Source organism: Cervus canadensis, chromosome 21, assembly GCF_019320065.1.
Source record: "Cervus canadensis isolate Bull #8, Minnesota chromosome 21, ASM1932006v1, whole genome shotgun sequence".
Taxonomy (NCBI): Eukaryota; Metazoa; Chordata; class Mammalia; order Artiodactyla; family Cervidae; genus Cervus; species Cervus canadensis.
In genome coordinates, this window is record NC_057406.1 from 13,300,564 (window position 1) to 13,313,841 (window position 13,278).

General features: G+C 50.7%; 1 protein-coding gene across 4 annotated transcripts in view; it reads right to left on the reverse strand.

Annotated features, from left to right (window-relative positions):
* Nucleotides 1–13,278, reverse strand: part of CRACR2A (calcium release activated channel regulator 2A) — a 153,813-nt gene that overhangs the window by 52,035 nt on the left and 88,500 nt on the right. For all 4 annotated transcript variants that reach the window (XM_043439964.1, XM_043439965.1, XM_043439967.1 and 1 more), the window contains 2 exons: nt 1,840–1,930; nt 688–783 (listed from right to left, as the gene is read on the reverse strand). In XM_043439964.1, the coding sequence (XP_043295899.1) occupies nt 688–783; nt 1,840–1,930 (187 nt within the window). The remainder of the gene's footprint in view (nt 1–687; nt 784–1,839; nt 1,931–13,278) is intronic.

Here is a 13,278-nt window from a genome sequence, read left to right on the forward strand (position 1 = left end):
ATGGGCGGAGGAGCCTGGTGGGTTACAGTCCATGGGGTCACAAAGAGTCAGACACGACTGAGTGTCCTGTGCCAGGCTCTCCCAGACAAGGTGGATGGACACGGGGATACTGCCTAGCCTGTCTCTGGGGACTCGGGTGCATCAAGGGAGCGTCTGGTGTCTGCATCGATCCTGCGGGGTGATGGGAGCAGTCGCAAAGGGGCTGATGCACATTTTCTAGGTGCATGGGAAGAGAGGGAGCGGACAAATGGACCTTTGAGGAGCCTCTTCCAACTGGAGGCATCCCCAGCCATTCTGGCAGGAAGACCTCACAGTCTGCAGCCTCCTCCCCCCAAATCAGTGACTGCATCCCCATGCCTCAGCGTCTCCCTCCTCTCTCACACAGGATGCAGGAAACAAACTACCGTTTCGGCATCCTGGTGGCTCCCGGGCGTAATTAAACCCCCATGTCTGCAGATATCTCAACTCTCAGCAATTTTTCCAAGTTAAATACCAGGCATGGGAGAGTATAAAGGTTTTATCTCAGGATCACCTATGATCTCAAATGCTCTCTTTTGTACCACTAAATGGTCCTTCTCAGATTGGAAAAAATTAAGTCCTTAAGTGAAGGGCAGGGAAAGTGGGTAAGAAAAGAGGGGAGGGTAGAGTGGAGAGTCGGGTCCTCTGAGGATGCGGAGGAAAGCTTACCCGCTTCTGCTTCTGGACCAGCTGTTCCAGCTCCTGCTCCTTCGAGAGCAGCTTCCGCTCCAGCTCCTGACTGCGGGCCCGGAACCTCTCCGTGTCCTGCCAGACCAGGGAGAGGGACACATGAGGCCCAAAGGCACCTGGATGGAGATTGCTTTCACCACCTTGAACCTGCTCAACATCAGGATCCACTCAGCCTTTGGACTTCCAGTAGTCTCGTACGGATGTGAGAGTTGGACCATAAAGAAGGCTGAGCACTGAAGAACTGATGCTTTCAAATTATGGTGCTAAAGGAGACTCTTGAGAGTCCCTTGGACAGCAAGGAGATCAAACCAGTCAGTCCTAGAGGAAATCAACCCTGAATATTCACTGGAAGGACTGATGCTGAAGCTGAAGCTCTAATACTTTGGCCACCTGATGTGAAAGCCAACTTGCTGGAAAAAAAACCCAATGCTGGGAGAGATTGAGGGCAGGAGGAGAAGGGGACAACAGAGGAGGCGATGGCTGGATGGCATCATCCACTCAACCGACATGAGTTTGAGCAAACTCTGGGAGATAGTGAAGGACAGAGAAGCCTGGTGTGCTGCAGCCCATGGTGTTGCAAGGAGCTGGACACGACTGAGCCGCTGAACAGCAACAGCAAGAACACGACATCCCAGGGCTTCAGTGACCCCCTGTCCAGGTGGACAGGGAGCATGTACAACTCTAGCTCCCTCCAGGAATGACCAAAATCAAGCCCAGCCTTCAGGATGCTTCATAGTAAACTCGTCCATCCCTCGGTACATTTACTCCTTGTTCACTCATTGATCCAACAGATACTTGTTGATTGCCAGCCTACTCTGCTCCAGGCACAGTGGGGGTGCCAAGGGTACATCAGTCCATAAAAGATGATGACCCCTGCTCTCTGGGGCTAACATCTTAATAGGACGAGACAGACCACAGTCGATCAAAATGAACCAGTAAATTACATGCCAAATTTGAAGGTGACAACGACCTTGAAAAAAAAAAATCAAAAGCCAAGAAATAGGAAATCAATAATGCCAGGGGGATACTGCAATCTTAGGTCCGGGAGGCGGAAGGTGGTCAGAGCACATGCTATTTCACTATTTCAGCCTGGCCGGCACAGCCAAGCCCCGGACTTGAATGGACTCTCACCTTTAGGAGAAATTGCTCCTTCTCAGTTTTGATTTGCTGTTCCATCTCCTCGTAGAGGTGCTGGATTTCTTCATCATAGGCAGCGATTTTCCTGCATGGGTGACAGAAGGAGAGTCTGGTGAGATGCCTCTATTCCCCAGTGGAGCTCTGGGTGGTGGGGGTGACCCCGTAGGTCGGTCAGCCAAGGCTGCAGGGTCAGATCCTCAGGATCAGTGACCACGGAGGACCGGCAGGACCCTCTCATCCCCCTGTCTCCCGGCCATCCCTCCCAGATGATCCACACACCTGCTGGTGGGGAGGGGAGCATCTCGGCTCCGTCTTCTTGTGCTCTGCTTTATGTCAGCACCAATCCACCCAGCCTTGTGACACTCATCATCGCATTGCCTGCTGATCCCTATGCTTGTCCACAGCATAAAAGTGTGGGCTTTTTCTCTGCTTGGGTTTTGGCTTATCTCTTTCCCACATTGGATACTTTCTCTCCACCTGGCTTCATCAGCACTGTCTGAGCTGTACTCTCCTGGAAACTGTGTGATGAACTTTGGGTGACCCTCATTTTTCACAGGCTCTGAAAAGGTTCCATGTTGATGACCACCACCTCCATCACAACACCCCCTACAGAGGGAGGGGCCAGTCCTATCCGAGGACTCAGACCATCTCAGCACAGGGCCACGGGGAGGGCAAAACTCAAAATGTCAGTCTCTCAGTTGTGTCTGACTCTGCAACCCCATGGGCTGTAGTCCACCAGGCTCCTCTATGCATGGAGTTCTCCAGGCAACTCCAGAGTGAGTTGCCATTCCTTTCTCCAGGGGATCTTCCTGACCCAGGGATCGAACTCAGGTCTCCCGCACCACAGCTCATGGGCTGGTCTTTCCTCACTCGCTGTCTGCTAGGGGAACCTGGCACCCCACACACAGGCCACAGTTTTGACTGGCGTCCTTTCAGTTCTACAGGAACCACACAGCTGCCCCAGAATGCACGGTTGAGGTTACTCACTGGTCTGAGTTCACGTTCCTGGTTGTACCTCCAAGACCATAAACCTGACTTGGAGTGAGTACCGCATTGCCCAGAGAGAAGGGCACAGCTCTCTAAGACTCCTCTGAGCTGAGGCTCTCTGCTCACCACTGGACCTCTCATTCCGGGAATAACAAGTGTCTTTTTGGCAAAGAGGGAGAACTCTCTTCTCGGTAAATGACAAATGTTTGGATTGCTGCTTTGGTTCTTAGCTACCCCACAATTACAAGAAAATGTTGGCAAGAAACAAGGAACTGAGACACCTGCTGTTGTACAGGGACCCCTGGGGGACAGAAATGGATACAGTGGATAGGAGATTTCAGAGAGAAAGATGGTCTTCCCCTGGTCCCTGGAATTATCTTCCTGTGATGGAAGAAATTCAAATGCGACATGGCAAATGGTATTTAGGAAAACTACAGACAGTGATTCCAACTATACAAGCACCAGAGAACCGATAAAGTGAGATGAGAAAAACTTTCAAATGGATTTGGCGCTGCTAAAGTCATACTAATTAAAATCATTCATATAAGCCATGTACCATGTAAGCCTAATAACCATGCAGGGCATTAATTCTACATTATCATTAAATGTGTTATATTAACTTGAAGTTTTATTGGATTAAACTAATAAACTTTATGCTTTTCATGCTCACATGTCAGTTTGTTAGTCATGAAGTAAGTAATTTTATAAACACAGATGTGAGAACTGGACTACAAAGAAGGCTGGGCACCAAAGAACTGACGCTTTTGAAGTGTGGTGCTGGAGAAGACTCTTGAGAGTCTCTTGGATTGCAAGGAGATCAAACCAGTCCATCCTAAAGGAGATCAGTCCTGAATATTCATTGGAAGGACTGATGCTGAACTTGAGAAACTCCAATACTTAGGCAAAGAGCTGACTCATTAGAAAAGACCCTGATGCTGAGAAAGATTGAAAGCAGGAGGAGAAAGGGATGACAGAGGATGAGATGGTTGGATGGCATCACTGACTCGATAGACATGAGTTTTGAGCAGAGTTCAGGAGATGGTGTAGGACAGGGAAGTCCATGGGATCTTGACGAGTTGTGCACAACTTAGCGACTGAACCTCAAGGACAATGGCAAAACAAGTGGAGGGAAGAGAGATGGAGCCTCTGAATGGCACCTACCCCAGCCCTCATCATGGAGGAGGGGCCCACCGCAAAGAAGCCCTGGGATGCAGGCAGGCATTAGTGGTCCTGGGCCCATATGGGCCCCCACATGGAGCTCATACTCTGGAAATGCTTTTGAACAAACCTGGTCTCCTTGGAGGCTGCTGAGGCGTGAAGGACTTCAGAGTTTGAGCCATGACCCAGGGCTGGACACACAAGCCCGAGAAAGAGAATATTAAGGTGCTGTGTACACCACGGGCATCACTAACCCAGCTCAGGGGGTGCAGATGACCAGGGTTATGATCCCAGAACCAGCTCATTTCCTCTGTGTGACCTTGGGTAACTGCTTCGACATCCTTTGATCCAAGGATAACAGCTGCTCCCCGTTCCTCCCAGCATCATCACAATGAATGAGCCAGTAAAGTTTTTGGAACTACAAAGTCCTATATGGATATAAGGGATTATTTATTATCCTAATTATTATCATGGGCTGCAGAGGGCAAGGGCCAGTGCTCCCCAAGGGGTGGAGGGTCTTCATTTTAAGGATAAAAGGGCTGCTGGGTTTGGAAAGGGTCAGAAGCAATCAAAAAGGTGAAGAACAGAAAGCTTAGTCAATAAAACCTCCTGTCGAAGTGATCCATTAGAGACGCAGGCTGTGTGTGAGCAGGGGCTGCAGAGAAATTACTTCTCTGGGAGAAACAGTGGCGAGAGGCACTCTCAAAAGATGTGGGCATATGGCATGTGCTGCCCCAGCCAAGCTCACCACATTCTGCCATCAGAGGAAAGAGGCAACCGATTGTGTTTGCTTATTACACACCCCTTTGTTGCCACAGTTTCTGGAACCACTCAGATTGCCTGATGCACAAACACAGACTCTGAAGTCTTCTCCCTGAGGATTTCTCCATCTGTTCTGATTTCCTGACCCCCTTCCCTGACCTCAGAGAACACCGCATGTCTTTATTTGAACCTTTCACAGTCATGAATGACTTTCCTTTGGGTTTATGCAGTCTCCACTAGGTTATGGACACTCAGACACTGAGGTCATCCACAGGGCCTGTGCTCAAAGTGTTAACACTGAAAATCTGTGAGAAACAAATATAAGACTTTGGATACCAGACTCAAAAGTCCATGGGTGGACCACATGGGGTGGCAGGGAAATGCCAGATAATATCTCCACCAAGTATGTACCCAAACTGCTTTAGAACAGTTCCAGTGAGAGAGAATGCTGGGTTTCTAACCAGCTCTTTCAGAGCAAATGACCTACCGAAAGCCAGGGTGAAAGGTCCAACCAACCTCAAGGAGACAGCGCCATCCTGGGTGTCTGACTGCAGTGGATGCCCCCTCTCACAAGGATGACTTGTGTGTGTGTGTGTGTGTGTGTGTGTATGTTCACAGTATCAGGTGTATTGGAGATCTAAGGATGGGACTTGTGTGGGAAGCAAGGAGGGCTGGAGATAGCACTGTTCCCCATGAGTACAAGGCTTAGGTTCAGAGAGAATTCTCAGGGAGCAAGACCTTTCCCTGCCAGCCTCTGACAGGCACCGTGGAAATTAATTAACCTTCACCAACTGCACATGGAGAGTCAAGGTAGCAGGTGTGGGCTGAGTATTTTAATCCTCAGTACCACTGGGGCCCCAGCTAACGGCACATGGGCAAGGCCTTCCTGCTGTCAAATATTAATTGGTCAAAATATATTCTTTTCCAGTTTGCTCTCTCCTTTTCCTTTCCTTAGGAACAAAGGATTTCAGAAAATCATCAGGCCCAGTATCTAGGTTCTAAGCAGGATGTGCTGAAATTACTCCAGGAAACAATGCAGTGTCTTCCTTCCCTAAATGGAGGCATAGTTTTGACCTTGGACAGGACAAGCAGCATTTGTCTGCACTTTAGATACATTTCAGAAACTTGAACTCAAAGGACAGCTTAAGAAATGGCCACAGGCTTGGAGAGGGGTCGTTCTGATTTCATGTGCTTGCCTGTGGACGGGCAGTGGTCTGATACACAGGACTCCGGTTTGCAGAGCCTGGTGAAAGGCAGATGCAGAGAGAGGAAGAGCCCCCTCCCACCACAGACAAGTGTCCTGTGTCCCCACAGGAAGGGAAATGAAGGTCGAGGCAGGGAGGGGGGGGCCAGTCTGTGGTCACCCAGGTTCCTGGGACCTCTCATCCCGTGTCTACCCACAGGACCAGTCTGTCCTTGCAGCATCCACTTTTCAGACAAATATCATATGATATCACATATGTGGGATCTAACAAAAATGGTACAAGTACACTTATTTACAACACAGAAATAGAGGCACAGACGTAGAAAACAAACGTACAGTTACTGGGGAGGAAAGTGAGGGTGGGGAGGGGAGATTGGGATTGACACATATGCACTACTATATAGAAAACAGATAAGTAATAAGAACCTACTGAATAGCACAGGGACTCTACTCAGTACTCCGTAATGACCTATATGAGAAAAGAATTTTAAAAATATATCCATATACACATACATATATATATATATGGCTTCCCCAGTGGCTCAGCTGTAAGCAATCCTCCTGCAATGCAGGATACCTCGGTTCGATCCCTGGGTCAGGAAGATTACCTGAAGAAGGGAGTGGCTACCCATTCTAGTATTCTTGCCAGGAGAATCCCATGGACAGAGGATCCTGGTGGGCCACAGTCCAAGGGATCTCAAAGAGTTGGACTGACTGAAGTGACTTGGCACGCGCGTGTGCTCACACACTCACACGCATAGATATATGGGTTTCCCGGGTGGCTCAAATGGTAAAGAATCCACCTGCAATGTGGGAGACCTGGGTTTGATCCCTGGGTTGGGAAGATCCCCTGGAGGAGGTCTTGGCAACCTACTCCAGCATTCCTGCCTGGAGAATCCCCATGGACAGAGGAGCCTGGTGGGCTCCATACAGTCCATGAGGTCGCAAAGAGTCAGATGCAACTAAGGCCAGCACAGCATATGTGTATGTACAGCTGATTCACTTGCTGCATAGCAGAAACTAATATAACATTGTAAATCAACGATACACCAATAAAAATTTTCAAAAAGAAAGCTGACAGCTCCAAACCTCTGCGTTCTGGATTGTCAGCATTCACATTTCAACTCGCATCTGTCAAATGTGGAGTAAGAAGGCACGGGGGTGAGGAATGGGTCTGAATGTCTGCAGGCTGCCCCCTCCCCTGTCACCCCGACCCCTGCCCCTCATGCTCTGTTCATAGAGTGGAGACCCTGGGCCAGAAACATCTCAGTGAGTCTGCTCTTTGCCAGAGAAGAAAATGGAAGTGCATTCAGCCTCCACCAACTTTGTGGTTGGGACTCAGACTCACCACCGCTCCCTGCTGCCTTTTCTTGGCAACTGCGGTCTCCAGAGGCAAAGGGAGGCTCTTACTAGAAAAATTCACTAGAGTTCTCTTGTTCCCCTGAAATCAGTCTCTCTCTCTCTCTCTCTCTCACACACACACACACACAGGATTAGAGCATCACTGAATGAAAGGCAAACATATGAGTTTGTTGAAAATTCTGCGAAGGCTGTAAAATCGCCAATTGGATTTTCAAGATGGATGGTTTCTCCCTAATTAGATTCTGCTGCCTTGTATAAACCAACTTTGCAGCTTTATCCCAGCCTATAAAGCAAACCATTCTTCATTAGTCGGGTTTACAAATCATGCCCCCAGTGACCACAGAGCACAATCATCCTCACTGTTCCTTCTGCTCTCAGGGCAAAGTTAACAATGTGCTTCTGCCTCCGGTAATAGTACACCAATTAAAAACACACGGGCATGACTAAGCCGTGGCCTCATGGCCGAGGGCCCGCCCCGAGAACTTCCCTCTCCTCAGAGAACAGGAGAGGAATTACAGACTGGAAGATCCAGGGTGGGCCTGTTGCAGCCTGGTACCTTCCAGAAGTTTGTGCAGTTGTGTCCTACTCTTTGGGACCCCATGGACTGTAGCCCACCAGTCTGCCTCCTCTGTCCATGGAATTCTCCAGGCAAGAGCAGTAGAGTGGGTTGCCATTCCCTTCCCCAGGGAATCTTCCCGACCCAGGGATTGGACCTGAGTCCCCTACCTTGCAGGTGAACTCTTTACCATCTAAGCCACCAAGGAAGCCCCTGAGTGACTAACACACACACCTTCTAGAAGCTAGACAGCATTTCTCAGTGGGGTCTGGGGTCTACCTGCTTCAGAACCCACATTCCTGGACCCCCACCCCCAAGACATGCTGATTTAGACCCTCTGGGGGAGGGACCTAAGGATCTACCTTTTAACCCAGAGCCCCCGGTCATTCTGAAACAAGCTAACTTGCCAGAACCACACAGCTAAGACTCATCACAAGGACTACCTGCTATATATACGATGCTTTCATTGCCATCAGCGGTCCCCAAGCTTTTTGGCAAAAGGAACCATTTTCATGGAACCCCCAGGGTGATGCGGGGGTTGTTTTCAGGATGATTCAAGTTGCATTACAGTTACTGTGCCCTTTACTTCTATTATAATTCCATGAGCTCACCTCAGATCAGCAGGCATTAGATCCCAGACGTTGGGGACCCCTGCCCTACCTGGTGGCAAGGTCAAGGAACACAGTGACTGCCCCCACCCCCCTCACAGAACACCAGTTCTCAGGCTTGTGTCAGGTACCAGGTATCCCAGTTGGGCCACCTGTCAGGTTGTGAGACACCTTCCCTACTGGTATAGACACCCTCTTGGGGTTGAGGGAAGTAAGTCTGCACGGACAGCAGCAGGACAGTGGCTGGGAGGATGGGAGTTGCAAGTGCAGCCCACCCCCTCCAACCTCCATGCTCCTGAGAAACTGCCCAAGGCCTGAATCATCTGGACCAGCAAACAGTGTGCAGATGAGGGACCGATGCCAGCGAGGGCGTGGGCTAAGCTCGCCAAGGCCAAGGGTGGTCCATCAAGGATGCAGAGTGCGTGGCCCGGGGGTGTTTCCAGGCTCTGAGCTGCAGAGGATGGAGCTGGGGCTGCCTTTGATCTCAAAAGCACTTCTCTTCAAAGAGCTCAAAGCACTCCCCAGATACAGCCTAATCCATCTTCTCCCCCATCCTCAGGGTTAGATCCTGGTAAGGAACTCAATCCGGCAACTCCTCCAGCAGATTGCAGCTCTGGTCCAAAGTCAGGAGATTTTATACATGCAGACTTGGAGCCCCCACGGCAGACCAAGCCGACGGGGCCCTCCTGGGGTGTGGTTCCAGAATCCCTACTGGTGATGCTGCCTCCAGGCAGCCCCGTTCTACATCTGGAGAGCCCAAGCTTTTTTTCTGAATCACCATAAATGGCAGGATGCTTTCTACAGTGGAAGAGTTCACCATTCTGATGGCCAGAAGTCCTTTCTCATATCAAACTACTCATATGTCTCCTAAGGTAAAGTATAAGTTTCTCCAAGTCTCTGCATGGTGTATGCAGAGAAGAGTGGCTTGGTTGCGATCTGACATCCCTCCTCCTCAGAGGGAACTGGAAGTGCTGAAGGGCACACATCCACCTCTGGAGGCGCAGCAGAGGAGCTGGGCATTAGCTCAAGGTCACTGCATTCAACCTGCCCCCGCCTCACCCCACCGGGTCGTGGCTGCTTGCCCGTGAACATGCAGCAGCAGCAAACACTGAACCCAGATTCTAGCCCAAATCTGAGGGTTTCTCAACCCCTGTCCCAAGGGACAAGGCGGGGGGAGGTCGAAGGCTCCAAGACTTGCCTCCTTCCCCTGCTCCTGAGGTGCAGAATCAGAAAATGAAATCACCAGCAGGGAGGAAAGGCCCTGCGTTGTTTCTGACACTGTCTCAACGCTCAAATCTCCGGACATCAAGATGTCACCTCTAAGCATCCCACCTACTGCATCCTCCTCCCTCCCTCCCAGAGCCTGGAGGTGACCCTGGAGGATGCTGGGGGCCCTTCCTCACTCACTGCAGCAAAACTAACCACGAGGGGCATGGCCAGCCTGGGGAGCTGGGGCCCAGAACTGCCCCCAGGTTAGTCGTATTTCTCTGGGCCCCATGGGAGAGGGAACCGAGGTGTGTGGTTCAGAAAAGGAGGAGGAAGCCGAGGCTACTGCTGCTGCCAATGGCAACACTGTCGAGTGTTCCAAGAGCCCAAGGATTTTCTGGTCGGCTCTGTGGCAGAATTTTTACGGCTCTGCCTCCTGGGTGTGATTGTAAACTCCTCAGAGACGGGGACTCTGTGCTCCGTTTGCCCAGTGCAGCCTGGCAAAGATTAAGTGCCCATTGTGCATTCATGCTAGGTTGCTTTAGTTGTGTCTGACTCTTTTGCAACCCCGCAGACTGTAGCCCGCCAGGCTCCTGTGTCCACGGAATTCTCCAGGTGAGAATACTGGAGTGGGTTGCCATTTCCTCCCCCAGGGGATCTTCCCAACCCAGGGATAGAATCCACATTTCTTACATGCCAGCTACTAGTCAACCACGACCGTACCCTGGTGCCCAGCCCCAGGTAGCCCACAGCAGTCAAGCCTCATCACCCTCTCTGGGTGATGTGCATGTCCCAGATAGAGTGACGAGTTAGACCCTGGACTAAACAGTCGGCTTATGGGGGAGCCTGGGAGATGATCTGACAGTTGTCAGGGTTTCCCCGACTCCAGCCCAAATCAATCTATTCCCCAGGGGACTTTCCTGGGGTCCAATGGCTAAGACTCTGTGCTCCCAATGCAGGGAGCCCGGGTTTGAACCCTGGTCAGGGAAATAGATCCCACATGCCATAACTAAAGATCCCGTGTGCCATAACTAAGACCCAGGGCAGCCAAATAAATATTTTTTTTTAAAAATTCTCCAGACCTCCTTTTCCCACTAACCAGAGTGTGTCCCTCCCTCAAACAAGCCCAAACTCCCAAACTCGCCTCCTAGATGTCCCAGCATCACTCGGCCTCACCTGAGCCATTTGTAAAGTCTCCCATTTAACTATTCTGTATCTTTCTGATGCTGCTGCTGCTAAGTTGCTTCAGTCGTGTCTGACTCTGTACGACCCTATGGACAGCAGCCCACCAGGTTCCTCCGTCCACAGGATTCTCTAGGCAAGAATACTGGAGTGGGTTGCCATTTCTTTCTCCAGTATCCTTCTGTATCCTTGGAAGAAAAGTTATGACCTACCTAGACAGCATATTAAAAAGCAGAGACATTACTTTGCCAACAAAGGTCCATCTAGTCAGAGCTATGGTCTTTCCAGTAGTCAATACATATGGAGGTGAGAGTTGGACTATAAAGAAAGCTGAGTGCCAAAGAATTGATGTTTTTGAACTGGTGTTGGAGAAGACTCTTGAGAGTCCCTTGGACTGTAAGGAGATCAAACCAGTCAAGCCTAAAGGAAATCAGTCCTGAGTGTTCACTGGAAGGACTGATGCTGAAGCTGAAACTCCAATATTTGGCCATCTGATGTGAAGAACTGACTCGTTGGAAAAGACCCTGATTCTGGGAAAGATTGAAGGCAGGAGAAGAAGGGGACAACAGAGGATGAGATGGTTGGATGGCATCACCAACTCAATGGACATGAGTTTGAGCAAGCTCTGGGAGTTGGTGATGGACAGGAAAGCCTGGCGTGCTGCAGTCCACGGGGTCACAAAGAGTCAGACACGACTGAGCAACTGAGCTGATCCTTCTGGGGTTTCAGTTTCTTGTTTGACTTGAGCTACAAGGACCTCCAGGGATCAGCTGGTTCAGGTAGAACCCAGAAGCAGGATATGATGAATGCTTTTTCTTTCTTTAAGGGAAGATAAGAGAACAGAGACTCCAACGGGACCTACTGTGTATTTCTTATTGCTGGGCTTCCTAGGTAAAGAACTCGTCTGCCAATGCAGGAGACACAAGAGGCACAGTCCAATCCCTAGGTCAGGAAGATGCCCTGGAGGAGGAAATGGCAACCCACTCCTGTATTCTTGCTTGGGAAATCCCATGGACAGAGGAGCCTGGTGGGCTACAGTCCATGGGGTCACAAACAGTCAGATGCGACTGAGTACACACGTGCTATAGAATAGATAACCTCAGAGCTCGTCACGTGTAAGGAGAGTGAGCATGTTTCATGAAACTTTGGTTTCAGTTACTCACACATGCAAGTGTGTGTGAGCTCCAAAGTCAAGTGCATGTCTTCTGATGAGTCTCAATCAGAAAGTTTAAACAGCACCAACCCTGTTCTCTATTGCTGCCAGTAAGGAAACAGGAGCACAGACAGGTAAAGCACATTGCCTGAGGTCACACAGCTGGTCGGAGGCAGTTCCCCGGGCGGGAGCTTGGGGTGCTCCTGTCCCCTGTTTCAGAGCTCTGCTCACTGCAGGCCTCTGGGAAATCGACTGCCAGACAGTTCAGTGACCCCCCCAGCCGAGAGAACTCCATCAGCTGACCCGGGGCAGGGGTAGCTGGCCGGGATGTGGACACAGAGGGCTAGAACTCCTGGCTGAACTAGCTTCTCCCACACAGCTGACAGTGACCTTGACTTTCAGCTCACGAACTTTATAACCATCATTAAACTGGGACAAAAGCTCGAATGGAGGCCACTTAGAGGTGGATGTGAGGACTGAAAGGCTCCAAAGTACCTCTCTCCCTGCGGGGGTGCAGGCCACAGAGGGGCCCCCTGCAGGGAAGATTCTAAGCCCTGAGCTGGGTCACTGCAGCCACTCGGGCCCCCGCCTCCCTAGGAAACCATTGGCCCGTCTGGGGGTGCCACCTGACTTTCCTGTGACCTCTTGGGGGTGATTAAGGCTGGGGTCAGAGACAGACTGATGAGGGGCAAAAAATAATCCAGCCCCTCATTTTCCAGGTGGGAAAAACCGAAGCTCAGAGAGGCCAAGAGAGCAGAGCAAGGTCACAGAGCTAGCTGGCTAGAGGGCCACACGTGGCGCAGACCCAGAGCTCCTGATTTCCTGGTTCTGCTTCTAACGTGCACACAGGAGGCGCTGGGACCTGTTACTCAGTGAGGCTGGGACTCCTCCCAGCCTGAGGTCCCAAACGCTGGGGCCTTACTGCCCAGAGGCAGGTAGGGTGGTATCTAATGGGTCTTGGGTACCAGCCTATCTGGCTTAACTGAATACACACTGCCTCTTACGTGCTGTGAATTCTGGGGGCGCATTACTTACCCTTCCATTGCCTCAATTTCCCCATCTGTAAAATGCAGATAATGATAAATATCCGAACGAGTTGTGTAGACAAGATAGCACAGGGCCAAGCACGGCTGAGGGCCTAGCACACGTGAGCCAGGGCTTAGATACACACACACGGTGTCAGCTCACGCCCAGGCCCAGCTCGGATGGATGGCCAAAAGGCGGTGTCACCAGATATAAGACAGAAGGGGTGTTC